Source organism: Brassica napus, chromosome C5 (assembly GCF_020379485.1).
Source record: "Brassica napus cultivar Da-Ae chromosome C5, Da-Ae, whole genome shotgun sequence".
Taxonomy (NCBI): Eukaryota; Viridiplantae; Streptophyta; class Magnoliopsida; order Brassicales; family Brassicaceae; genus Brassica; species Brassica napus.
This window is the reverse complement of record NC_063448.1, coordinates 44163181-44189526: the sequence shown is the minus strand read 5'-3', so window position 1 is coordinate 44189526 and position 26346 is coordinate 44163181. Positions and strand designations below refer to the sequence as shown.

Genomic DNA, 26346 nt, shown 5'->3' with positions numbered 1-26346 from the left:
CTGCTCATACAGATACATCCATCTATACTGCACAGGACCACCAAGTTCCAATTCTCTTGCCAGGTGAATAACAAGATGCTCCATAACATCAAAAAATGAATGAGGAAATATCTTCTCAAGGTTGCACTGAATCACGGCTATGTTAGTCTTCAAATTTTCAATACCTTCAAGAGTCACTGATCTCGTGCATAAATCGCGGAAGAAACCACTTATCCCTGCAATTGCTTCATGAACATTTCGTGGTAATAGTTCCTTGAAGGCGAACGGAAGGAGGCGCTGCATCATTACATGGCAATCGTGGCTTTTCAAGCCAGTAAACTTTCCTTCCTTTCTGTCGATACAGTTACGTAAATTTGATGCATAACCGTCTGCAAATTCTACATCGTTTGAAATCCAATCAAAGAACGCATCTTTTCCCTCTGCATCAAGTCGGTATATGGGAAAAGGAGCCCTACCATTCTCATCAACATGAAGTTCTGAACGAGCACATATATCGACTAAATCCAGTCTTGACTTCAAATTATCCTTTGTTTTACCTTGAACATTAAGGATCGTGTTCATGAGATTGTCAAAAAAGTTCTTCTCAATATGCATGACATCTAAATTATGCCTTAGCAGATGATCCTCCCAATATGGCAAATCCCAGAAAATACTTTTTTTGTGCCAGTTATGTAGTTCTCCAACAGCATCTACCGGAAAACGCTCATGTCTACCGACGTCTGGCGTCCTTTCTGCACCAAAATCTCTTAGTTGTATCTTCAAATCTTTCCCACAAATTTTCGGAGGTGGACTGTCAAACACCCTCTTGTTCTTCGTAAACAAATTCCTACTCCTACGATATGGATGATCAGGTGGTAGGAATCTCTTGTGACAGTCAAACCATCTCGTTTTCCTTCCGTGTTTTGGTTGGAAAGCATCAGTGTTATCTTGACAATATGGACATGATAGCCATCCATGCGTTGTCCATCCAGACAACATACCATATGCTGGAAAATCACTTATTGTCCACATTAGTACTGCCCGCATTTGAAAGTTTTCTTTACACGAAACATCGTATGTTTCAGCACCTTGAGCCCATAGTTGTTGCAACTCATATATTAGTGGCTGAAGAAACACATCAAGTGATCTCTTAGGATGCTCTGGTCCGGGAACGATAATCGAGAGAAACAAAAACTCACGTCGCAAGCACAAGTTTGGGGGTAGGTTGTATGGTGTAAGAATGACGGGCCATAAAGAATATTGTCTTCCACTCTTGCCAAACGGACTGAAACCATCAGTACATAATCCAAGGTAGACATTTCTTCTCTCATACGCAAAGTCGGGATACTTTAATTGGAAATGCTTCCACGCTTTTGCATCTGAAGGATGTCTGATCTCACCATCTGTTGAGTGCTCCGCATGCCATCTCATTGGTTGCGATGTGCGTTCTGACAGATACAACCTCTGCAACCTTTCCGTCAAATGTAAATACCACATCCTTTTATATGGCACTGGAACTCTTCCAATCGTATCTTTATAACGAGGCTTTCCACAAAATTTGCATGTAACCCACTATTCATCCGCCCTCCAATAAATCATGCAGTTGTCGCTGCATACATCTATTACCTGATACGATAAACCAAGACCAGCTACGAGTTTCTGAACCTCGTAGTATGAACCAGGAGCTACATTATCCTCGGGTATAATACCTTTTACAAAATCAGCAATCGCATCCACACAGTCTTCAGCCAAATTATAATCTGTTTTAATGCCCATCAATCTTGTAGCAGATGATAAGCTGAATGACCATCTCTGCAACCTTCGTACAATGGTTGCTTTCCAGCATCCAACATATCATAAAATCTCCTAGCTTGTGCATTGGGTAAATCTTCCCCTCTAAAATGATCATTTACCATCTGCTCAGTACCTACACCATAATCTACATCCGTTCTAATTGGTTCTTCTAATCTAACCGCTGGCTGAGGTTCGCTAGTACTACCATGTTCATAATCAGTTTCCCCATGACGATACCAAATTTTGTAACTTCGTGTAAACCCACTCAAATATAGATGAGTCCAAACATCTCACTCTTTAATAACCTTTCTATTTTTAAAATTAGAGCAAGGACATCTTAACATACCTGTTTTTGCTTCCGGTTGTCGGTGAACTAACCCCATGAATTCTGCTATACCTCGTTGGTATTCTTCCGTAAGCAATCTTGTGTTCGGATCCAAATGAGGTCGATCGATCCAAGAACGAAAATAATTTGAAGAAGACATATTTTTTATGAATCAAATTCGTGTGTAAATAGAGTAAGAGGAAGGATGAAGATATGGAGTGAATGAAGAGGAAGAGGAGTGCTTGTATTTATAGTTTAAATCCTGCCGACAGACCGAGGAAATTCCGATGGAATTCCGACGGAAAAGGCTAGTTCGTCGGAATTTCCTTGGAATTTTGTAAAATCCTCCAACGGCTCTCCAACGGCTATAATATTTCCTCGGAATTCATCGGGTTTTTCCGAGGGACACATTTTTCTTCGGAATATTCCGACGGATTGATATTCCCTCGGAATTCCGTCGGTATATTCCGAGGAAATTCCGAGAAAACCCAATTTTGTGTTTCCTCGGAATTTCCTCGGGATATTCCGAGGATTTCATTTTCCGTCGGAATGTCCGTCAGAATACCGCTGTTTTCTTGTAGTGTAGATACAACTACAACTACAAGGTTCCGTAATTTATTGGCACTAAACTATTTTTATATAATATCAATTTAATTCAACTATTTATTATATAAAGAGAAAAAATACCATCTACAAATTTGCATGTGTAAAATTCAGGTTCTTTTTCAAAATTTAACACAATATGTTACGTATTTACAGTTATTGGAGCTGTAAATTCTTGTAACCACATGATTCCTTGTTTTCCAACATGGATTGACACAAATAACATGTCAACAAACTAACAATAGACGACCAATAAACGTTAGACAAATATAGAGGAAACCAAATGTATCAAACTTCATGAACAGAATGATCATTTGACTTGCGAAGTTTCTAACAACATCGTCGACAAAATTATTTTTTCCCACTAAATTTCCTCTATTCAACATTTCTATTTCTCCGTCATATATATATATACTAATATACATGCATGTATATATAAAGGTCCCGTCATAGATTAGTAAGGGTTTTATGGCATTTTTATTGGGATGTTCTCAAAGTATTTGAAACCATATTAATCTCTCCGTTTCATATTAAGTGTCGTTATAGAAAAAAAATTTCGTTACAAAATAAGTGTCGTTTTCGATTTTCAATGTAAAATTTATTAATTTTATGCAGTAATTTATTTTTCTATTGGTTGAAATATGGTTAGGTGTATAGGTAATTGTGTTTTTATATAGGAGATATACAAAATTAATTATTTTTTTAATATGTGTGCACAAGGTCAAAATGACACTTAATATGAAACAGATGGAATATTTTAATGTATAGATATTATTGTTGAGCAATATCATCTAAAAGTATTTCCCTTAAAAATTATATTTTTTTTTGTTGAAAACTCTCAGTGATCTTAATTATTGAAACATAAACACATCTCTATTTCGGCTGACCAAAAAACGAGATCTTTCTTTCTCAACTACAATAGAGGAAATCTACCTTTCACCATTTTAGCCTTCATTTTAACATATTATTTATCTACTATTATCACATTCTTAGCTCTATCTTTTTGTTACATTCTTAGCTCTATCTTTTTATTGAATACTTTTATTCTTTTAATTAATTTTTAATTGTATTAAAATAAATAATGACATAGTTTTATTTTAAGTTGATCAAACCCAGGGGCGAAGCCACGTTACGGAGAGTGGTGGCACGTGTTGTTATGATATTTAAAATTTTACATGTAAAAATATGTAATCTTCAGTAGCTGAGATGGTAAAACCCAACCTAATGCACCCATAATATCCCAAATTCAAATCTCTTCCATGCATATTCAATTTTTACAACTAATAATGCACCCAGTCAATAAATCCTCTAGATTCGCCCCTGATCAAACCGTACTTTTGCATTATCATAGTAGTACATAGTTTTAGTGATAGCATGAGTAAGTGGGGTTTTTAATTAGTAGTGAGAACACATATTTCCGGACCGCTATGTTGCAAGGATATATGAATGGCATTTACAGTTACTTAATGAACGGTTTTCGCACAAACTGATCAACGACATTAATTTATGGTAATTGTTATGGAGATCTCGTATGAAATACGCGTCTTCTAGCCTCTAGGGAGGAAATTTGGAAGGCGGCATAAAACATTAATCATCAATTTCTTGATTTGATTCGTTTAAACTTTCTAGTTTCTTCTACATAATACGATGATAACCTTTACATGTGGCTTTATTATAAGTATATTTCAAATTTAATTATGTATCTCAAATTGCCATTAGCTTTTGAAGTTTAGGTATCACGATCTAAGAAAACAACATGACAATGGTCGTGACAAAATATTTCCATACAAGGAAGACTCCTTTTCTAAGAGGGATTTGCAGTTTCTAGTAACATAACCTAAGATCGATGTTACCCAAATTGTTGCGTATCATTCTTTAGTCACGTTTAATATTATGGATATATAGACACAGTAAACTGAGATTAATATCTTATTATATAATTACTTAAGTCATATATTTTGCATTACTTGATTAATATTAACCAAAAAATAAGTATGAATGCCACTCTTTGTACACATCCAAATTAAAGGATCGAAACTTTCATTATAAAATAAAGTACTAATGTTTATAAGGCTGATATTATATGTATATTTTCCTAATATTTTTCTGAATTTCCTAATAAGGCCGACTTAAGAGGGTTACTAACATTGATGGGATTTCCAAAATTGTTTTCGACCCCATTGGTGTTCCAGAAATTGATGCTTTACGATTGAGGTAATACATGCATTTACAGATTTTGTTAAATAATATTTTTAAAATTTCTACATGATCTCTTTTCTATTGCTCATAATAGGATTGCAGACGAAGACTTCTGAAGGTTGCAGTTTGGCAGCAGTTATTTTGTCTGAATGTTTAATTTTCTTTTGTTTTTTTATACATTGTTCTTTTAATATTTTATTAGACTATTGAGGATTTTTCATTTAATATTATATTTATAATTTACCCGCATGCAAACAAATATACAATTTAATGCTCATGACCATCGCATGTAAATTTATATTCACATACTAAAATTCCTAGGTATAAACCGTACTTTCTTACATATATTTTTTCTTACTATGCCTATAATTTTAATTATGTCTACATATTAAAATTTATAATACATTAATAATTTCCTCGCCCCGCGCAGGGCGCGGGTTATCACCTAGTTATAAAATAAAGTACTAATGTTTATAAGGCTAGTATGATTTTTCTTGGACGAATACATGTATGATGATTGATCAAATGAGAGGTGGCCAATTTGCTCGAACATTTATGTCTACAATGAAATATTACGTGAGAGTAAATGAAATGGACTTATGAGGACGAAGTCGGTGCCTTACACATACCAATTGTCTCCGTCTGATTTGAACCTATAGGCTAACGCTATTCACAACTATATATCATCACAAGGTCACAAACATAAATAAATATCGTTATGTATTTTTCATAGTACATATTACAATACAAGAAAACAGCGGTATTCTGACGGACATTCCGATGGAAAATGAAATCCTCGGAATATCCCGAGGAATTTCCAAGGAAATTCCGAGGAAACACAAAATTGGGTTTCCTCGGAATTTTCTCGGAATATACCGACGGAATTCCGAGGAAATACCAATCCGTCGGAATATTCCGAGGAAATTCCGAGGAAAAATGTGTTCCTCGGAAAAAACCGATGAATTCCGAGGAAATATTATAGCCGTTGGGGGATTTTACAAAATTCCGAGGAAATTCCGACGAACTACCTTTTCCGTCGGAATTCCGTCGGAATTTCCTCGGTCTGTCGGCAGGATTTAAACTATAAATACAAGCACTCCTCTTCCTCTTCATTCACTTCATATCTTCATAATCCCTCTTACTCTATTTACACACGAATTTGATTCATAAAAAATATGTCTTCTTCAAATTATTTTCGTTCTTGGATCGATCGACCTCATTTGGATCCGAACACGAGATTGCTTACGGAAGAATACTAGCGACTCAGCTAAGGAACATCAATCCATAATAAGTTCATTCCCCATGTTCATCATTCCAATATGTATTTCAACAACGATTTGCTCTTAACATGGTTATAATCAATTAAGAACTCAAATCAACATGAAAATAAAAGGCAAAATCGAGTTGTGATAAAAAAAAAACCAAATTGAAAAAAATTCTCAATCCCTAAATCATCTCAAATCCTGTTCCAAACTCGTTGATCACACACAATTGTGTTCTATTCCATGTTTAAACATCTGTTTCATGCATATTTGATCAAGGAATCAACACGGAAATAAGAAATTCACAAAACCCAAAAAATTGCTCAAGAACACTATTTGAGAATGTGGAGATTCGCGGAGTATACCTGTCTTAGGGTGAAAACGAGTGTAGGAATCAGGTAGAGCTCGAAAAATCGAGGGGAATAGAGCCCAAAATTGTTCAAATCAGATGATTATAGAGAGAGAAAAAGGGGGTGGGTAGAATTATAGGGGAAATCGGAGGGGATGAGAGTTCTGAGGTTTTGATCCAAAAAGTTTGGGTTTTGCCTTATAATTCTGTTTCCCGCACACGCATCGATCGATGCGTTTTTGTACAAATACGGATCGATCGATCGATGGGATAATCTAATCGATCAATCACATTGTTACGCTTTGGTCCATCTTAGTGATCGATCGATGCGTTTTTGGATATATATACATCGATCGATCCGTTTATAAAAACGTACGAGATTTTCCGAGGACATTCCGAGGAACGCTTGAGATTCTCGATCGATCGATGGGATAATCTAATCGATCGATCACATTGTTACGCTTTGGTCCATCTTAGTGAACGATCGATGCGTTTTTTGATATATATACATCGATCGATCCGTTTATAAAAAAAATTGACGTATTGAAACCCCAAACACTAGTTCCTCGGAATTTCCTCGGAATATTCCGACGGAATTCCGAGGAAGAAGAGGGTTTCCTCGGAATTCCTTCGGAATAATCCGAGGAAATTCCGAGGAAATAGGGTTTTTAAACTGAAAACAACAATTTGCGGTTTGAATAACACCTATATAACCCTTATTAAGTGTCTTACGTTCATTATGAAGTCAAAAAATTGTTCCTTACCGTATAATTAACACTTTTCCGATTGCATGAACGAAATCCCACAACATAAGAGAAACACTTATACCTTTTAATGAACGGTAAAGGGAATACTTTCAATTAGTTTTGAAATTTGTTATTTCATGGTTTATGCTCATCTATACAAAGAATCCTCAATGGTATGCATTACAATTGTATAAGAAATGAAATACGGCAAAAAAAATTGATGTTTTGAAACCCCAAACACTAGTTCCTCGGTATTTCCTCGGAATATTTTCATTTTACCGGGCAAATATTTCGCGAAAATTGAAATTAGAATTCCGACGGAATTCCGACGGATAATGTCCGTCGGACCCTAGGTTTTATAACCACGACCCCCTTCTTCTTCCCCATTTCTCTCTTCTTCCTTTGCGCGACTCCTCTCTTCTCTCCGGCGATTTCCCCCTGAAATCCGACGATATCTCCGGCGATCTCCCCCTTCTCTTACACAAATCATGTAAGGACTCTATCCCACTCTCTTAGATTCTATTTGTTAGGTTTTTGTGTAGTTTTGATAAATTTTTGTTAGGGTGATTGGTTAGGATTGTGATTTGGTTGTATAATAGGTTTAGAATTGTGATTTGGTTGAATAATTTGTTTTGTTGAATTGATTTAGAATTTTTTTATTATTTTTTTATTTTTTGTATTTATAAAATCGATTTTTCTATATAAATTCGATTTTTGGATTTTACAAAATCTTTTTTGTATATAAATTCGATTTTTTGGATTTTACAAAACATTTTTAATATCTATAAAACTTTTTTTGTGATTAAAAACTATTATTTGGGATTTAAAAATATTTTTAATATATATATAAATTATTAAAACTATTTTTTGTAATTATTAAACTATTTTTATTTATTAAAACTAGTTTTTGTTTATTAGAACTATTTTTATATATTTATTAAATATTTTTAATATCTATAAATCTTTTTTTTGTGATTAAATTATCTGGGATTTTTTTTTTTTTAAAAATTAATTTATATATTTCTGTATTTATTAAATATATTTTTTTAATTTACAGGTCTCATGATGATCAGACCCGGCCTCGACAGCGTCGTGGTCGTGGTGGTATGGGGAGCCAGTCTCCGGATTCCAGCCATTTTCAGGATTCCCCTTCACTCCACAGCTCCAACCATACATCTCCCTCTGCTGCACCCGCTCCTGCTCCTCTCGCTCCCGCTGCTGCATCCGCTCCTGCCCCTCCGGGTCCTCCGGGAGTGATGAGTGTTGCGGAGTTGGTTCAACAGCCCGGTCGTGACCATCTTCCGTATCTCACTCCGTATCCACATGGACGGGGTCAAACATGGTAGTTAAACATTTTTTTTCTTTAAATTTGGATTCATTATTAACCGTTTGTTCTTTTTATTAGGTTCAACCGATCCGGGAACGGGATCAGCGCATGGATCAACCGTATGATGTACTCGGCCCTCGACAGGGGACATCCGACTTTCACTCACTTCCCTACCGACAAGCAGGTTCTGTGGTTTCGTCAGTTTGCGGTAAGTATTCTAATTTTTTACTTATATTTTTAATCTTTAATATAAATTTTCTACTAAATGTGTTTTTTTTTAGCAAGAGTTCAACTGGAATTCTGATGAGACGCTCTTTATCTATCACTACTTCGTCCATAAAGTTATGGACAACTATGGGAAGCAGATCCACGAGTGGAAGAAGAAGTGGGAAATCAATAAGGTTCGATTTAATTTATTAAACTATTTTTTAATTTATTAAACTATTTTTTTTTATTAAAAGGTCCCAAAGTCGATGAACGACACGGTCTGGAAGGAGTTGTGTGCGCATTGGGATAAGGAAGAGACGAAAAAAACTTCTTCCACCAACTCCACCAACCGCAGGAGCGACCGTAAAGGGAAGGGCATCTACAAGCATAACTTGGGTGCTCAATCTATTGCTACTCTGGGAGATCGCATGGTAAGTTCAACCACTTTTTCTTCAATTATTTGAGTTTCAGAATTTTAATTTATTGTGCATTTCTTCTAATTTCTAATGTTTCTTTAATTTATGTTTTTTTTCAAGGCAGGAGAAAATGATGGCGAGCCGGTTGATGATCTCGCCCTAATGAGGAGGGCGTATACCAACAAGAAGACTGGCCAGATTGATAACGGTCTTGTGAGAGACGTGGTCGACCTGGTCCAAACTCAGGTGGTAGATGAAGTGTCTCAGCTTCAAACGGAGGATGACGCTTCGACGGCTTCGACCAACTTGTCCCGTTTCGAATCAACGAAATCGTTGAATCCGTAAGTTCTTTTTTTTTAAAGTTCAATTCATTTATTTCTTGGTTTAAATTTGTAAATTTGGCTATTTTCTATTCAGTCGGTTCCAAAGAAGAAGGGACGTTTGGTCGGTTTGGATCGTCGCACCCGGTCGGTTCCTCCTTCTTCTGCACCACCGCCCTTTGTTGATCCAGAAGTACTTACGGCTCAGTTGAAGGACAAGGATGATCGCATATCTTTGTTGGAGACCTAGATGACGGCTCAACAGGCGGGCTATGAGGCACAGAGGAGGCTGAACCAACAAATGATGGAGATGATGCAGAGGATGTACCCGAACGAGGTGTTCCCGGACGTGCCAGACCTGTAGTTTTCTTTTTTCCAAAAACTCGGAATGTTTTATTTTTATTTGTGAAACTTTGAATATATATTAATATGATTTCAATTTTAATTTTAATTTTATATTTTCGAATTTAAATTTCGAAAATTTTATTTTTTTAAAAAAATTAATATTTTTTTAAAAAATTAATATTTTTTACATTCCGAGAAAATTAATTATATTTTTTACTCGATCGATAGATGCGTTTTTGGACATAAATCCATCGATCGATCTGTTTATAAAAAAACGTTCGGAATATTCCGAGGAACATGTCCCTCGGTATATTCCGATCGATCGATGGATATATGTCCAAAAACGCATCGATCGATGAACTTCCGACGAAATATCCCGACAAAATTCTCCCTCGGTATATTCCGAGGAGATTTCCGACAAACTAGTGATCCTCGGAATTTCCTCGGAAATTTGTTTCCTCGGAATTCCGTCGGAAAATTCCGAGGGATTTCCGAGGAAAGAAGAAATTCCGAGGAATTATTTCCGAGGACTTGTTTCGTCGGTATGTCGTTGGAATAACGTTATTCCGACGAAATTCCGATGATTTTTTCCCTCAGTATCCTTGCTGTTTTCTTGTAGTGTTATAAATATTACAAATGGTTGTGTTGGTGTAGTCTTGCAATAATAGTAAACTAGTGTTTGCTAATAAACGGCAATGTTCCACATTCAAAATTTACATGACGAGAAATGGTGAACTTACCGGAAAATATGACAAACATTTTTTTCCACTGAAACTAGGGCTAAACTTATGCGCTTAAGCACTAGCTTACACGCCTGCTAGCTTACCTCTCATCTGGTGGTGAAAATTTAATTTTTAAGACATTGGTTCCACGAACAAAGAGTTAGCTTCTGTCTACTGGACTAAAGCAAAATGATACTGAAAAATACTAATATCAGTCTTTGACTTCAAACAAATATGTTTTCCCTACGATTAACACTAATGACATGTCTAATTTATACCTAATCCGTATTCTTATTAGAAAGTTGTGCTATATCACATTCTCTGATAATATTTTTTTGTGTGTACTTTGGATTGGATCTTTTTTCTTTTATGAAAGATTAGTTTCGAAAAAAATGGCTGCCAGAAAAAAAAAATTGTGGTGACGGACCGACTGTATGGTTGCCGTCAATTGATGACAAAAACAGAAAGAGAAAATTAACGAAAAAGGAAATAATATTGGGGTAAGGGAGAGAGAATCCAGTATAGTCGGCGTATCGTGTTCACGTGATGACGTGACACAAAGCGTGATGACGTGACACAAAGCGGGACCAGTTTATGCCAATACAGCTCAGTTCCTTTTACCATCTGATGGCGGGAAACTCTATCCGTCGTTCCCGGTTAACCACTGGGGTCCCATAAACTATAGACCATGGGTCCCTGTTAACACGTGGAAGCTGGTCATGGAGCGTGAGCGCACGCTCGGCTTACATCAGGTGATTTTATTTTCTTGGTTTGCTGAGAAAAAAAACGAGTGTTACTGTTTCGGGGGATCTATTGGTTATGGGTCTGAGATCGTATCGACACAATAAAGAGACAAAACCGAACAACTCAAGCTTTGTTGGTTTTGGTCGGATCTGGAGACTTCCATTAAGGAACAGCAACCATTTTTTAGTTCTACTTGTATCCGTGTATATTAATCTTGAGCATTATAACTTATTTTCGTAACCACGTGTCATCACGAGAATGATTCTTAAAATTATAAGAAAAATAAGTTGGTTCATATAAACATATAATATGCTTTTTATTAAACTAACTATCAAATTAATTAATAGTGTACAAAAGAATATTTTTTCTTTCTTTAAATAAAAGCTACGGAATTACCTAATATGGTTAACATATATATGGCAGTTAATGATTACGAATAATACATATTTAATAAAAAAAACTTCAACCACTCTCTTTTTTGATTAATTTTATACTATTAAAAGAAATTAAACAATCACATTAACCATATAATAAAAACAATTAAATTTTTTCTTATATGTTATATTTTGAATTTTTAAAAACGACTATAAATTGTTAAAAATGGTAAAAGTCCCACATTAAAAAATTTGTGATCAATGGTTTCACTTTTTTTTTGTTCAACCAAGATACAAATGATTATATATCATAGGGGTGGGCGTTCAGATACACATTCGGGTTTGTATCGGATATTTCAGTATAAAGGCATATACCTCATTCGGGTATTTCTACCCTTCGAGTCGGGTTCGGGTATTTTGTGTTCGGGTTCAGATATTTTGGGTCGGGTTCAGATATTTAAATTTTGAAGAAAAAATAAATAAATTATTCATTGTTTAATTTTTTTGTATTTAAAATATATTTTAACTTAACGGGTTTTTTTCAATTTTTAAAAGATTAAACTATTAATAGTTTTAGAGATAAAACTTTAAAAATAGAAAGACACTAATTTAGTTGTTGTTTTGAAATTTAGATGCAATTTTTGTTAATGCAAGAAACAAGAACTTGATATGTATTTTAAGTGAGTAGCAAATAGTTTTGTCCATAATTATATGTATATTATCTAATTTTGAGCAATAAGAATTATTAATATAAATATTATGAATAAAATGAGAGAAATAAACTAGAAATATAGAGTTAAGTATACTTATGTTTGGTTATCTTCAGATATCCATTCGAGTTCGGATTCATATATTACCCGAATTGGTGAAATAAACAATTTGTTTTGTTGTTCTAATTAGATGATTTTTATATCGAGCTGGTGAATATATACTAGACAAACATTTATATTTTGAGTCTGCACTTATATTCTATAACAACTTGATATATTAGATTTGAATACTAACCTGTTAATATAGTTTGCCGGTGATTTTTTTTTTAAATTTTGATTCTTAGATATGTATATGTAGTGAAACTAATTTTTACAGATGTCCATTTTTTTTAATTGACACTTATGTAATTCACTGAATGGGTAGAAAATGAAATCACTTATGGAGAGTCAATAGTAAACAAATCGAGAGCAGAAAACTCAATCCCCTTTCATCATTATACCATCGATGTTGCCTATTTGGTTTTGATGATTTGTATCAGCCGCAAAATTTAATTTTTTTTGTGCATATGAAGTCTTAAAAATAATTAAAATGAGATGTAATACGTTAACTCTTCAACAACGATGATATATTTAAGAGGCCAACATTTGTATTCATCATTTTATAATCGATAGTGTTGTAAAATATTAAAATCATTTCATAAGCAAAAATTATTATAAGAACTCACCACGCGCATGTGCGCGGATTATCATTTAGTAAGCTATTATTATACGAGTTTTTATTTCTCAAGATTACTTCCAAACTAACAAACCGTAATCCTACACATAAGTTTAAAATATGAGTAAAATAAATGAAGGGCAATTCTCCAAAATAGACCATTTTCAAGTTTTGATCACAAAAATAGACCACAATGAAGAAAATGACCAAAATGTTTCATTTAATAGATAAAAAGACTCTAATACCCTAGAGATATAAAAAAATAAAAAAAATAAAAAAAAATTATAGTTTTAGATTATATGTTTTCAAATTCAAACTTTTTATAATTTTTTTTTCTGAAATTCTTTTTTTCGAAATTTTGTTTATTATTTTTTTCAAATTTTCTTTTTGTAATTCGAAAATACTTTTTGAAACTATTTTAAAAATTTTTATTTTCAAATTTTTAATATTTATTTTTTATTTTATAAAATTTTAAACCTCAATCCCAAATCTCCACCCCTTAACTCTAAACCCTAAGGTTTGAATTAGTTAATTCTAGAGGTATAAATGTATATTTACTTATTTAATGAAACATTTTTGTCATTTTGATCCTTAGAGTCTATATTTGTGACAAAAACTTTTTTAATAATATCTTAGAGTATTTCTCATAAATGAATGTTTCTTACGAGCATTTCCTGAATATACTTTTCTATCCAACCACAATCTATTTTTCAACAAAACTATAATATTTAAATTTATACTTTTTTAAAAAATTATAATACAAAGAATATTTTATTCATGAAATTATATATTTGATTAAACTTTATAAATTTGAATTTTAATTATTTTTACTAAACTATTTGATATTATGTATGACGAATACCTTATCATATAATACAAATTTACTTTTCTATGTAGTTTTGTAAAATGAAAATAAAATTAGAAATAAGATTCATTTTGAAGAGAGATAAACAATAAAGTGCTTTGGGTACGTGTCCTGTTCGAGACTACGCTAGGCGCTAGTCAGATCGTCGGTGTGGGCCTAGCGAGGTGTTGGAAAATCGGGGAGTACGCAAGGAGAACGCGAGGCCTAGTTTTATGTAGTTTCTTACAATTGTCGGGTATATAGTGTTATATTTTCCAGTTTACGAGACATATACGATTATGTTATAGTGGTCTGGTGGTAAAAGTTCTTGACATCATCCTCAGTACCCAGGTTCGAGGTGCGCTTGGCTCATTTTGTTTTTTTTTATTGAGTGGCATAAATGTAAATAACCCATCTTCTTCCCCAATTTTTTTAAAGGTTTTCGACATCTCAAGCAGTTTTCATGGCCGCCTGCTTCAATTTTTCCCAACATCATCAAAGTTTTATGTGATTTCGTATTGTTTATGTCTCCACTAAACACACGATTTTGATCATTCAAAAAGAAAAAAAATTGCAGGCTCCGATTTTCTTGCCGATTATGGAGAAATCGCCACGGCCTACCACCGCCAAGCACCTCGGCGGCGCGTAATCGTCCGATTTGGCCGTCTTTTCGAACAGGGGTACGTATATATATATATATAAATATTAATTATTAATTTATAATTTTAATGAAACTTTTTTTTCTTAGATAGCATGTTCGGTGACGGAACTAACATAATATCAGATTGGGTCATATGATGCAAGTAAACTGTTGTTAAAGATGTATGTTCTTCTTACAAAATATCTGGCGAAATTAGTTTATTGACCTTTGTAAATTCATGTCTATAAAAAAAAATTTGTAAATGAAAAATTTGGACAATTTCTTGATCTGTATCTTCCATGTCTATAAATTTGACCACCGTAAAATAATTTTCTCCCTCTTCTACTGCCACTGCCACTGTTCGTGTTGATCTGTATAAGAAGATATACAAGCTATTTATCATCAGAGACTAACCACTAACAAATGCATTTAATTACTGAGAAATTTAATATATTTTGGGGAGAATGAAAACATAGATGTTTGTGGCCGTGTGGGTGGGTATCTCATATAATCAATTTGGCATTACGATAAGCTGTGTATTCAAATTGCAGTGGTTGACTTGGCTCCACGCAAATGCTCTCACTCTCTTTCGCAAGTCCTTTAATTTTTGTTGTAATAATTATTAAATCAATAACAAAGGATCCGTTTAATGATTAAAATGTTGGAATCATAAAACTTGACATGCAAGCTAGTGACACGAGTAAAGTCCTTTTTCCTTTTTCTTTCTTTTCTTGTTTCCTTCCTATAACGGTTTTACAAACCTTACCAACTTTTTAAGTAAGAATTTTTACTGCTTCGGGTTTCATTTCTTTATTTCTCGGTTTCAGTTTTTACTCCCTTTTACTTGTGGTATGTATTTAGTTTAGTGTAAGACAAATGTAGATATTAAAGACAATTTTCAAATGAAAAACATAGGTATATTTTCTTGAGGTCACGCATGGAGAAAATAAAACTTTCAATTGCTTCTTATGCACCATACCTTTAATGATCAATAATGCCTCCCTTTTCTTTTTCTTACGATACACATCCATGTTATGTATTCAGTGTTTATAATGTTAGATGATATCTATGTTTATATAAATAGAGAATATATATCGAAAGAGAGATATATAAAGTGAATGTGGGTAATGATTGGGAGGTTTACATGGAGCACAAAGAAGGATGACTCATAGACACTCCAAATTGTATAGAGACTTTGCAGCATGACATTGAATCTTCTCCTTTTTACTTATAATTCTTCATTTTCTGTACGGCTCTTCCTCTATTATCTTAGTTATATTCTTTCTTTACATCTATCCACAAACAATAATATAAATAGATAGAGATATGCAACAATTTTTTTTTTTTGATAAAAAAATAAAAGTAAATAATATACAACAATTACAATTTGATAGCTATATATATAAAACATCAATAGTTACATGCATACTGACTAAAGTTTGTAGTTTTAATGAAAATATATAGTTCAAATGTGTCTATAACTCATACACGACAGGAAAAACCATTGATCATTATAAGAGATGTAGATGTTTTAAGAAAATAAACACATGTTTGCTATACAACGTGATTAGGTTAACACTAATATTCCCCCACTGACAATTAGTTTCAACTGCAACAAAACCATATATAGTTTGAAGACATGTGTCTGGCTCATAAATGTCGAACAATTAAAGTGAATACAATGTACCCTTAAGTGAATATATAACCATATCAATTATGATAAAGATACTACAAGCTTTGGTTGAAATGTGACAGAAGCATGTTTCAAGTATATCATTGGTCTTTTATTCTTTTTGTGGGATGCACGCATATCACTTATCAGCGATTTTAGGACACAGTAACAATATGGAGATTGAACGGTTTTCAGCCACTTTTTCCATAAGCAAGAATTGAAAATTGTCTTTAAAATGATTAATTTTGGAAAAAAATGTAAATAAATAATATGCAGAAAGAGTTGCAAAATGGAATTGAAACAAAGGTGAGCAGAAGAAGAAGATAAAAGTAAACTCAAAATCATTGCCAAGTTTGTAACTCTCTTCTAAGGATGTTAAAACAGGCTATCCGGGCCGTTTAAACCCTGCTTGTTTAACACCCTGCCCGTTAAGACTCTGTAACTTTAAGCCCGTTTACTTATGTACCTTTTTAAACCCGTTTAATTTTAAGCCCGTTTATTTTGGTACGGCCCGTTTATGTTTATGGCTTTTTTTTTGGTGTAATAGTTTTTTTCTCTTCTAAATGCAGTTTTAATTTTTTTTTTTAAATACCATGTTTTTAAATACAGTTTTATTGATTATTTCACATGTTTAATAACATGTAATGAACCTGATTTCTGATATTCAGAAAGTGAAATACAACAAACCATAGAGAATTTGAAAATACATAAAGTTTACTTATAAAGAAACTGCAAACCATAGAAAAATAAGATAGAAACCAACTTCAACCTCCTCTTTAATCCCAAACCAACAACCCTTTCTCCATCTTCTTGTTATCTGAAAATATGCCAAACCAAAACATAAAAAGAATACATTTATTCGAACATCTAAGTAAGGAACATACAGGCGAAGATAAACAGTGAGATAACAGCTAGCAATCATAAAAAAAAAATAATGAAAAGAATCCACCTTTGGAATCACTAAACAGACGATTACTAAAAACCTCTTATTAGCGATGAACCACAACTAAGCAAGGTACACAGCAGAGTTCAAATTCAAAAAACACCTTCAAGAACACACAGTTTAAGTACCAAGAACTCCATACAAGCCAACACATATAATATATAACACACGGTGCCTAAGTAACCCACAAGTAAATATTTTTTAACATGGGTTGTTGGTTATACCTCTGGCTGTTTTTTCTATTGAGGTGTGGACTCTGAAGGATAATTATTGCCTTGAGTAGAAGAAGTACCACGTTCTTGGCCTGTACCGAAGAGAAACACGTGGTTCAAACATTGTATCAAAATCTGAAGAAACTGAATCTGAAGAACGAGATGGGTAATAATCCACTCAATCAACGAATCTCAATAAAGAAAAATAAGAATCAACAAAACAACAACACTTCAATTCTGTGGAGAGGAAAAAAAAAAGACAGACACACGGATGAGTTTATGGTGCTTACAATTGAAGCGAAGATAATGCGTCTAAATATCACGCAAAATAAACCCTAAGAACTTTTATCAAACTTATAAAAAAAAAATCTGAAGCGGTTGTACGAACTAGGTACGGTTATAAAAAGTTCCAATTTTTCGTAAAAACATTTTGTGGTTACCCTAAAATTATAAGAACTAAGTTCCGATATTAAAAATCTGGTATTAGAGAACTTTTCTTATAGTTTTGTATAAAATTTATCTACGAATACTGCATTACTGCATGTTAAACATAGACTATACAGTACAACGGAATCAAAGCTCTGTTGTTTTATGACTTTATCTTATCCTTGAAAATAATATTACAATTATTTTTTGAATTATATATCTGTACAATTTTAAAAACCTATAATTATATGCCATTTGCTGTCAAAAATATATATCATTTAGTTTAAACAATTATTTTAGTTTCCTTTTTTATATTTTGATTTCAGAACCAATATAACCTACATCGATATAACAATGTTTTAAAATGTATAATTAAATAAGGTTTTCATTAATGAGAATATTTACTGGACTGTCATTCTCTTAGACTAGTTTATTAACAAATTACAACTGCAAATTTTGTGTGCAGTCATCAAAACACCTACCGACCTCGAATGAAGAATGCGTAATCCTCCCACACCTGGTTCAAAGATCCAAGTTAAAAGGATTTAATCTATTGATTTGTAAAACGATACACATTTATCAAGATAAAGCTAGTGCAAATGACACAACAACACGAGACAAAAACTAAAGAAGAAGAAGTTGCATGATGAGGCAAAATCAAAAAAGACTTTTAGTCAAAGATCATGCTCGAGGCAGATCAGACAGTGGGTTCTCTGTCAAGGTAAGAGAAAATCTGATTTATAGATTTTCCCACTTACATTCCGTATCATCATCATCATGACTTGTATTAAAGCTTTTTTTACACACATACAATGAAAGAAACAAAGGAATTTTTTTTTTCTGTAAAATCAGAAAACATGTCAAACAAGTAAAAGATCCATGCAATATTTTTAACTCTGTCAAAGCTGATATGAAGATGTTAGTGTCTCTACACAATCTTCTTGAAGATATGAACCAAACAAGACAAATAAACAAATTGTTGTATTTTTTTTTTTAAGATACACTTTTATCTTTCAACTAAACCAGGTCTGAATAAAAAACTTAGACAAATACAACTTCGAATTTGGGACAAGGGTTACTCTGTATGTGAGTACTAAGACTTGAGTTTTTTTCGAATTTGAAGTTGTAAAGGGCTTGTCTTTGAGTCAGACCAAGCGGGTATATCGCGTGCACTCTAAGCACACCATCTCCCCTTAAGCTCACTGGCCTTTCCTTCTTCCATATCGGTTCATGTCTAAGAGACTTAAACTTTGTGAGAACCGCAGATTCCAGAGCTTCCAGAGTCAGATAACCATCCCTGTCCAAAACATGGCGAGAAGAGACGAGTATATTAGTAACGTTCCAGGGTTTTTACTAAGAGCTGAACAAGTAAATTAATGCTGGCTTTACCTTAAAAAGATGGATTCCATATCAAACGTGCCTCGTTCTCTAACAAACAAATGATAAACTGTCTCTGAGCCTCTGGTGCATTTGCAGGGTCGTTTCTTGAACTCATGATTCTTCTCTTCTTGCTCACGGATCCTTGTAGCCACGAAAATGCAGAGACGGCAAGAGGAGTGTACAGCAGCCATATCAACAAGTGCCTTGAAAGAATCTGAAGGGCCTTCATGTTTCCATCTAAAAAAGAAAGAAAACAAAGCTTTGAAGCTTTTCAACATGTCTGAACATGTTTTTTTAATAGTCTACATTTACCGCACCTTAGCATCTTATTATAGGCGTCAGGATTATCTGCAAGATACTTCATTCTCTTTGCAACTGGCTCTATATCAGTCATCTGTTTAACGTGAAGGATTGAATCAGGAGATGGTGCAAATTCTTGAATATTTGGAGCACCAACCACCACAGGGACAGATCCTATAAGCAGAAATTGATCATAAGTTGCTCTTTAGAAACAGATAACAGGACAGGCTCAACGCTCTCATATTGATGATCCACGTTATATAGTTCTTCTGCCAATCATCGTTCATTGATTGAAATAACAATTAGCTCAGACATGCAAGTTGACTACCAGTGGCTAACCTAGTCTTGGGCATATTATTCAAGCCCGAAAACCGGAGCGGAACAGAACCGAGAAAACCGAAACTGGAATGAAGTTTGCAAAAACCCAAACGGTTCCTATTTCTCTAAGCCCAAAAAAAAAAACAGAACTGAACCAGAACCAAGAATCGAAAAGGTACCCGAATATACGAAATATAATTAATATATTAATTATTATAATTAAAATAGTTATTTATAAAAAAAAGAAGAGAATTTATATAAAAAAATGATCCAAAACCCCAAATCTTTATGGTTTTTCCGGGTTTAACTCGTGGTTTTGGAGATTTTAATGTTTTTCGGTTTTAAACCCGAACCAAATACAAATTATTTCTAATCCCAACGCTGAGCTAACCAGTGGTCGTCTGCTCATATAGTTCTCTTCGACGCAGACACCAAGGTTGAAAGATCAGCATAGAGAGATGGAGAGGTATACATACCAGCGACAAGAGATTGGAAGAACTTCTCGGTGACATAATCCTCCTCGTTGGTGTTCTCAAAAGCTAAACTGAACTTATAGTGCTTAAGAGCTTCAACCTTCTCCACTGTAAACAATTTAAGTTGTATTGGTTAAAAAACTTGAAAGATACGGCCATAGCACAGAACATTTTGCTAGCAATGACTCGATACATACCTCTCTCGTTACGGTTCCGGTGACAAGTACCATAAGAATCAATCGTAACATTCGCCTCCATCAAGGCTTCAAGAGCTTGCAGCCTAAAATTCTGAGCAATGCAATTGGAAATGAAAGCAACAGCAAGAGCTTTCTCGGTCTTTGGCTGCACTGGAGCCATAACATCATACTCCGCCCATGAGAAGTACCCAACGGGAACATCTGATGAAAGACTAGTTGTCATCACAATATCATAACCCTTCCTGATGAACAACAAAACATTAAAAACGAGTTTTTACGAGGCATTCAACATGTAGTCTAGAGAGTATTAAAGTCCTGTAAAGATTGTGCTTACCCACCGTCGTGCCTGAGCAAGATTGTTCTGAAGGTAGTATCTTGCTGATTCCATGGAACGTAGTATACTGAGTGTTCCAGGCTGATGACTTAATCCAAACGCTGCATCGGGGGTTTTATTTGATTTCATTCCAATTGCGCAATCAACTGAGCACGATTCGAAGTCCTACCATTGCAGAGGAATGAAGTCAATAACCATTTGTTTTCTGCTACACTAGCTATCATTCAGAAGTAGAAATTCCCCAAGGATCCCATAGGGAAAGTAATAGTTCTTTGTATCCGAACCAATGCTTATAAACAGTGTTCTAAAAATCGGTTTAGGCGTTCAAATAATCCATGTAGTTACGGCCTAGTTATTTCTTGAAAACATTTCACTGCTAGCTAACAACATCATCAAACAGCTAGCTAACAACAAGCAAAGCCTACATTTTTGTGTAAGCTCAGAATAACATGATCAGATCAAAATGGCTAAAGATTACCAAAAAGATCATAGTATTGAAAACAATCAACATCTCAGAGAAACTAGATTCATCATTCTGATTCATGTATGAATAAAAAAAAAAAAAAAAACAATTGAGAAGGAATGTAACCTTGTCACCACCGGAGATAAAGATGTGATCTTTACTGAAATTCCTAGAGTAACTCACTGAATCCTCTCTCTCCAACCACTCCTCGCACCTCTCCACTCCCGACCCAACCTTCAAACCGGACGGTTTAGTCGGAGACAGCTTGTCCGAAGGCGACTTGGCGAAAAAACCAGTCAATGTATCGAGCAGAGAGGCGTTATCGAGGCGGCGACCCATAGACGCGATCTCGACGAGGACGACGATAGCCACGCAGATCGGCAAAAAGCTGGAAACTTTACGCCTGAGAGAGGGAGGAGAGGAGGCATTGGCTACGGGTAATCCTTCGTGGGTCGATCCAATTTTGGGTCCTCGGAGATTGGAGAAAACGCCCATCGATTGTTGTTGTTGTGTCGATCAAATGGGTTTGAAGAATTGCGATTGGGTTTATTGTTTTAGGTGTTTGGTTGTTGAGGAAGAGGATAAAGTAGTTGCCATCTTTGGTTTTCGGAGTCCATATTCATTGACTCAATGGTCTACACGACATTCAATTTTTATTTATTTTTTTTTGTGTTGGAACCACGTGTTTGATATACAAATGAATATTTTGCACTGCAAAGAACATGGAGAATTCAATCCGAATCAAATCAAAGAGCAGGTAAACGAATTTTAGTTTAGTGCCCAAGGCCGCGGCTAAAACCAAACCATGTGAAGCAGGAATGTACTACTTGTTTTTTAAATTATTTAAGAAGGGTTTGTTTGGGAGATCTTAATCTCATCTGATCTTGAACAGTGTACCCACCCTAGTACTAAAAACATGGCGCATAATATTTTCTCACTGTGTTTTGAGTTACGAACACGATAAAACGACCCGCAAAGTGTTAGGTACCACGAGTCACAGGATTCAGAGCACTAGTGTACCTTAAGAAAAAATTTAGTTTATTTTTACACCCAATTGTTCCAGATGGAGATGAGCTCTACTCGTCACTTCAGTCTGAGTTTCTTTACATTAGTCTACTTCGAGAACAAAAACAACATACTTGTGCAACTTACAGATTTTGAACACTACATAGTCCCTTGGGTATTGAGTTGAAACTCAGTAGCCGGCAAAGCTTGAGTAACCAAATGATGATCATCTGTACGAGTCGTGAATTGCGATGATTACATAAACTTGTATTGAGACTGTATCATGTTTTTATCATGCTCGCTCTAGTAACGTCGGTCTAACGTAGCAAAAGTAGATGTTTTCTTTTATCAAAAAAAAAAAAAAAATAGATGTTTCTTTGAATATAAAACAGAAATCAAAAGCAAATATATTGTAATTAATTTCCAAACGAGGAAATAATACAACTTTTCTGTATATGGAAGTTGATGATTTTAGAGTCCACGCAACAGTGCCCTTTACTGTTTTGTTTTAAAAGATTGGTGTGATAATTTTATTGGCTTGTAACCAAAATGGGCACTAAGAAAGAAAGCACCACCACTTCTATATGATAAAAGGGATAATTTCAAGAATCAAACAAATTAATGAAATATATTATCCTAGATCACAACGATACTTAAAACTGATCTATATTATCATCTGGTTAACCTTAATCACTTGTGAGATTTATAGTCTTCTCCCTTTATCTATCTTTTATGGATAATATCTTATCTAATATGGACATTTAGTATGGTCTTATCTAATGGGTGAAATTAGCAAATTGTTGAAAAATAGATGCATCCTTATCGCCAACCATTTTGAAAACTATACATATAGTATTTTATAAGTAATTCAGTAATTGCTACTATTAATATACCCAAATATTCAACATTTGATTTAACTCAAAAAAAAAAATCCAAGCACGATCTCCAACCACTCGAATCCTCATTGACGGAAGGCAAAAACAAAACAAACGGTCCACAATATTCCACGTTACGCTAACTGATTGGTTACTATATTACAAGCATAAAAAGTTTAAGAGTCTTTTTTACCATTGGTCCACATGTTGACACAAATAATGAATATCTAATTAAAAATATAATGTTAAAGATATAGAATAAAAATAAAAAAATAAGAAAATTAGGGAGAAGAAAGAAAAAAAAAGCTTTCACCCTTTAAAATGGCGGATCGTGTCGAGATGGCAACAACACACTTGTCGTCTCGCCCAGCAGAGTCTCTGGTGGTTTCTCCGTTGCGAAACTAAATTCTCGAGAGATTTAATTAGGTAAGGTAAGGTACTATATATTATTAGACCTGGTCGGATCTGTCTTTGTCGGATTATCCACTTGACATGTCTTCTATGCTTAACATCTGTTCTTGTTTTGTTGTTTGTGTGTGTGTGTTTGAATCAGATTAAAGTAGTAACCTTTGGTAGTGAAATTACAGTCAAAGAGAGAGTCCTTTCGATCTGATTCTTTAGGCTTTATTTTTTCTAGGTTTTTTTAATTCAATCGATTACTTAAGAGAAATGGGGTTTGCTTTTCCTCTGGATCTTGGAATACATCTTTCTCATGCTTGTTCATGAAATGTTTATAGCAATCGAGTTTCTTCCTACATTAACTTTGCTTAATTATTATAATTTGAGTATCCTCTGAAGATACAGACAAGATGTGACAAGTGTTCTGTTCAATTTATCCCTGTAATGATTTTGCTGATATGGTTCATATTTATGGTCTTTGAGAAGACACTGTATCTTGTATGAACTCATTTTGCTCAAAAAGTCTTTTTTTCTGTTTATTGCATTAACGTTATCTGAAGATCTTCTATTATTGATTTGACTTTCATTTGCTTTTACATGTGTGTGTGTACACATTTATTTATGTGGTTTTTCTAGTTTTGTTGCTTTGCTTCTCTTTACTTACTCTAGATATGGTTGTGAGCATGCAATATGTGTCACTTACCTCAGACCTTTTTTAATGTCATGGATTCTTAGCATTATGTTATCTACTCTAACTTCTTTACCTTTGACTCGTTTTTTATGGTCTTTTACCTCTCAAAAGGAAGCGATTTAGAGTGAACCAACACAAGGAATATGGGAACTCACATCAATTTCAACAACTTAGGAGGTGGTGACCCTGGTGGGGAAGGATTCAACCAGATGAAGCCAACAGATACTGCATATCCCTTGGCGAGACAGTCTTCGCTTTACTCACGAACGTTTGATGAGCTTCAGAGCTTACTAGGTGGACCTGGAAAAGATTACGGGTCGATGAACATGGATGAACTCTTGAAGAGCATATGGACTGCTGAGGAAGCTCAGGCCATGTCCATGACCATGACTTCTTCAGCTCCTACAACGATGGTGGAACCTGGTGGGAATCTCCAGAGGCAAGGCTCGTTGACATTGCCTAGAACGATTAGTCAGAAGACTGTTGATGAGGTCTGGAAATGTCTGATCACCAAAGACGGTGGAGGTTGCAGCGGAGGAGGCTGTGGTGAGTCTAATAATGCGCCGCAGAGGCAACAGACATTAGGGGAAATGACACTTGAGGAGTTTCTGTCCCGCGCTGGAGTTGTAAGAGAAGATAACAACTCTTCACAGCATATGGGTCAGGTCACTGGAAACAATAACAACGGCTTTTATGGTAACAACGGAGCTCCTGGGGGATTAGGCTTTGAGTTTGTTCAGCCAAATCAAAACAGCATATCATTCAACAATGGTACAATGCAGCAGCAGCAGCAGTTTCAACAACAGCCACAACAGCAGTCACGACAGCAGCTGAATCAGTCACATCCTCAGCAGCAGCAGCAGAGGCTGCCTCAGACCATTTTTCCTAAACAAGCAAATGTTGCATTTGCTGTCAACAAGAGTTTTAATGGGGCTGTGAATAATTCAATGAACAATACTAATGGTTTAGCTTGTTTCGGAGGAGCCGGGGTTGCTGTTGCAGCAACGTCTCCAGGGACAAGCAGCGCAGAAAACAACTCTCTGTCACCAGTTCCTTATGTGCTTAATCGAGGAAGAAGAAGCAATACTGGTCTAGAGAAGGTTATCGAGAGGAGGCAAAGGAGAATGATCAAGAACCGAGAATCAGCTGCTAGATCAAGAGCTCGAAAGCAGGTCAGTATTCAAACTGTAATATGTTTTTCTATTCTGAATCACTATTAGTACTAAGATGTTTTATCTTCCATTATCCATTAATTGCAGGCTTATACCTTGGAACTGGAAGCTGAAATTGAAAAGCTGAAGAAAGTGAATCAAGAATTGCAGAGAAAACAGGTATCTGAATTGACTACCTCACTGTTTCTTTGCTTCTCCATCTCAGAATATAAATAATAGCCGCTTGATTCTGAAACTGAGCTTTTTCCTCTTATGTTGCAGGCTGAAATGATGGAAATGCAGAAGAATGAGGTATAACTTTTCAGAACGTTATTTGTTTTCATAAGTTAATCTACAAACCATCGACTCTGCAGCATCATAAGAACCAAATTGAAAAAAGAAACATAAAAGATCTAATGGTTATTGGTATCCAGATCTTATAGTTGTCAAACATTTTCTGCGTCTCCCCTTTCCCTTTTGAGTGACCTCATCCTGAATTTGATTATGTTGCTCACGACTACTGCTTTTTGAGTTGGCAGCTGAAGGAATCATCGAAGAAACCGTGGGGCAGCAAAAGGCAATGCTTGAGAAGGACGCTAACCGGTCCATGGTAATATCAGAACAAAGCAACAAGAGAACCAGACACCACTTGGCAATGGCATGGTATTAATGTAATAGAGAGATAGTGCTACATGTGCAGGAGATTAAGAGAATTTTATTAAATCTAGGTTACATAGTAGGACAAGTTTTCATTATGCATAAAAAACATATTTTGTTCCATGGCCTTCATTAGTCTAGTGTTTAGTCTTTAGATGATAATCATCCCTTTTGTGTTTTCTAGTTTATTGTGGTTAATAAAAAAACATCCTTGTTTATATATATATCA

The 26346-nt window shown here is 34.7% G+C and overlaps 2 protein-coding genes and 1 long non-coding RNA gene across 4 annotated transcripts; 1 reads left to right on the top strand and 2 right to left on the bottom strand.

The window, feature by feature from the left end:
• Nucleotides 1-16831: 16831 nt before the first annotated feature.
• Nucleotides 16832-17730, bottom strand: LOC111204137. The gene is made up of 2 exons (XR_002656549.2): nt 17461-17730; nt 16832-17110 (listed from the first exon to the last, which is right to left on the bottom strand). It is a non-coding gene; the product is annotated as an uncharacterized LOC111204137 (long non-coding RNA).
• A 1018-nt stretch (nt 17731-18748) lies between these two features.
• LOC111204765 (glycoprotein 3-alpha-L-fucosyltransferase A) lies at nt 18749-21964 on the bottom strand. Its single transcript, XM_022700183.2, has 7 exons — nt 21466-21964; nt 20881-21041; nt 20543-20784; nt 20349-20453; nt 19572-19728; nt 19264-19491; nt 18749-19171 (listed from the first exon to the last, which is right to left on the bottom strand). Exons 1-7 carry the CDS (start codon nt 21832-21834, stop codon nt 18916-18918), a joined length of 1518 nt encoding a protein of 505 aa, XP_022555904.1. The 5' UTR covers nt 21835-21964; the 3' UTR covers nt 18749-18915.
• Nucleotides 21965-22371: 407 nt separating this feature from the next.
• Nucleotides 22372-26339, top strand: LOC111204764 (ABSCISIC ACID-INSENSITIVE 5-like protein 7). Of its 2 annotated transcripts, none has more exons than XM_022700180.2 (5): nt 22372-23645; nt 24421-25481; nt 25569-25640; nt 25743-25772; nt 26000-26339. In XM_022700180.2, exons 2-5 carry the CDS (start codon nt 24453-24455, stop codon nt 26072-26074), a joined length of 1206 nt encoding a protein of 401 aa, XP_022555901.1. In that variant the 5' UTR covers nt 22372-23645; nt 24421-24452; the 3' UTR covers nt 26075-26339. The 2 variants fall into 2 exon arrangements, with proteins under 2 accessions (XP_022555901.1, XP_022555902.1); XM_022700181.2 differs by having other exon boundaries at nt 22372-23650.
• Nucleotides 26340-26346: the final 7 nt, after the last annotated feature.

Excerpts from the sequence above, each read along its gene's own strand:
- LOC111204765 (XM_022700183.2), bottom strand. The coding sequence starts at position 21,834 with ATGGGCGTTTTCTCCAATCTCCGAGGACCCAAAATTGGATCGACCCAC. Across the intron at positions 20,785-20,880 it reads AATCTTGCTCAGGCACGACG|GAAGGGTTATGATATTGTGA; the intron begins GTGGGTAAGCAC and ends GTTGTTCATCAG. Across the intron at positions 19,729-20,348 it reads CTTCCAATCTCTTGTCGCTG|GATCTGTCCCTGTGGTGGTT; the intron begins GTATGTATACCT and ends TTCTGCTTATAG.
- LOC111204764 (XM_022700180.2), top strand. The coding sequence starts at position 24,453 with ATGGGAACTCACATCAATTTCAACAACTTAGGAGGTGGTGACCCTGGT. Across the intron at positions 25,482-25,568 it reads GATCAAGAGCTCGAAAGCAG|GCTTATACCTTGGAACTGGA; the intron begins GTCAGTATTCAA and ends CATTAATTGCAG. Across the intron at positions 25,641-25,742 it reads AAGAATTGCAGAGAAAACAG|GCTGAAATGATGGAAATGCA; the intron begins GTATCTGAATTG and ends CTTATGTTGCAG.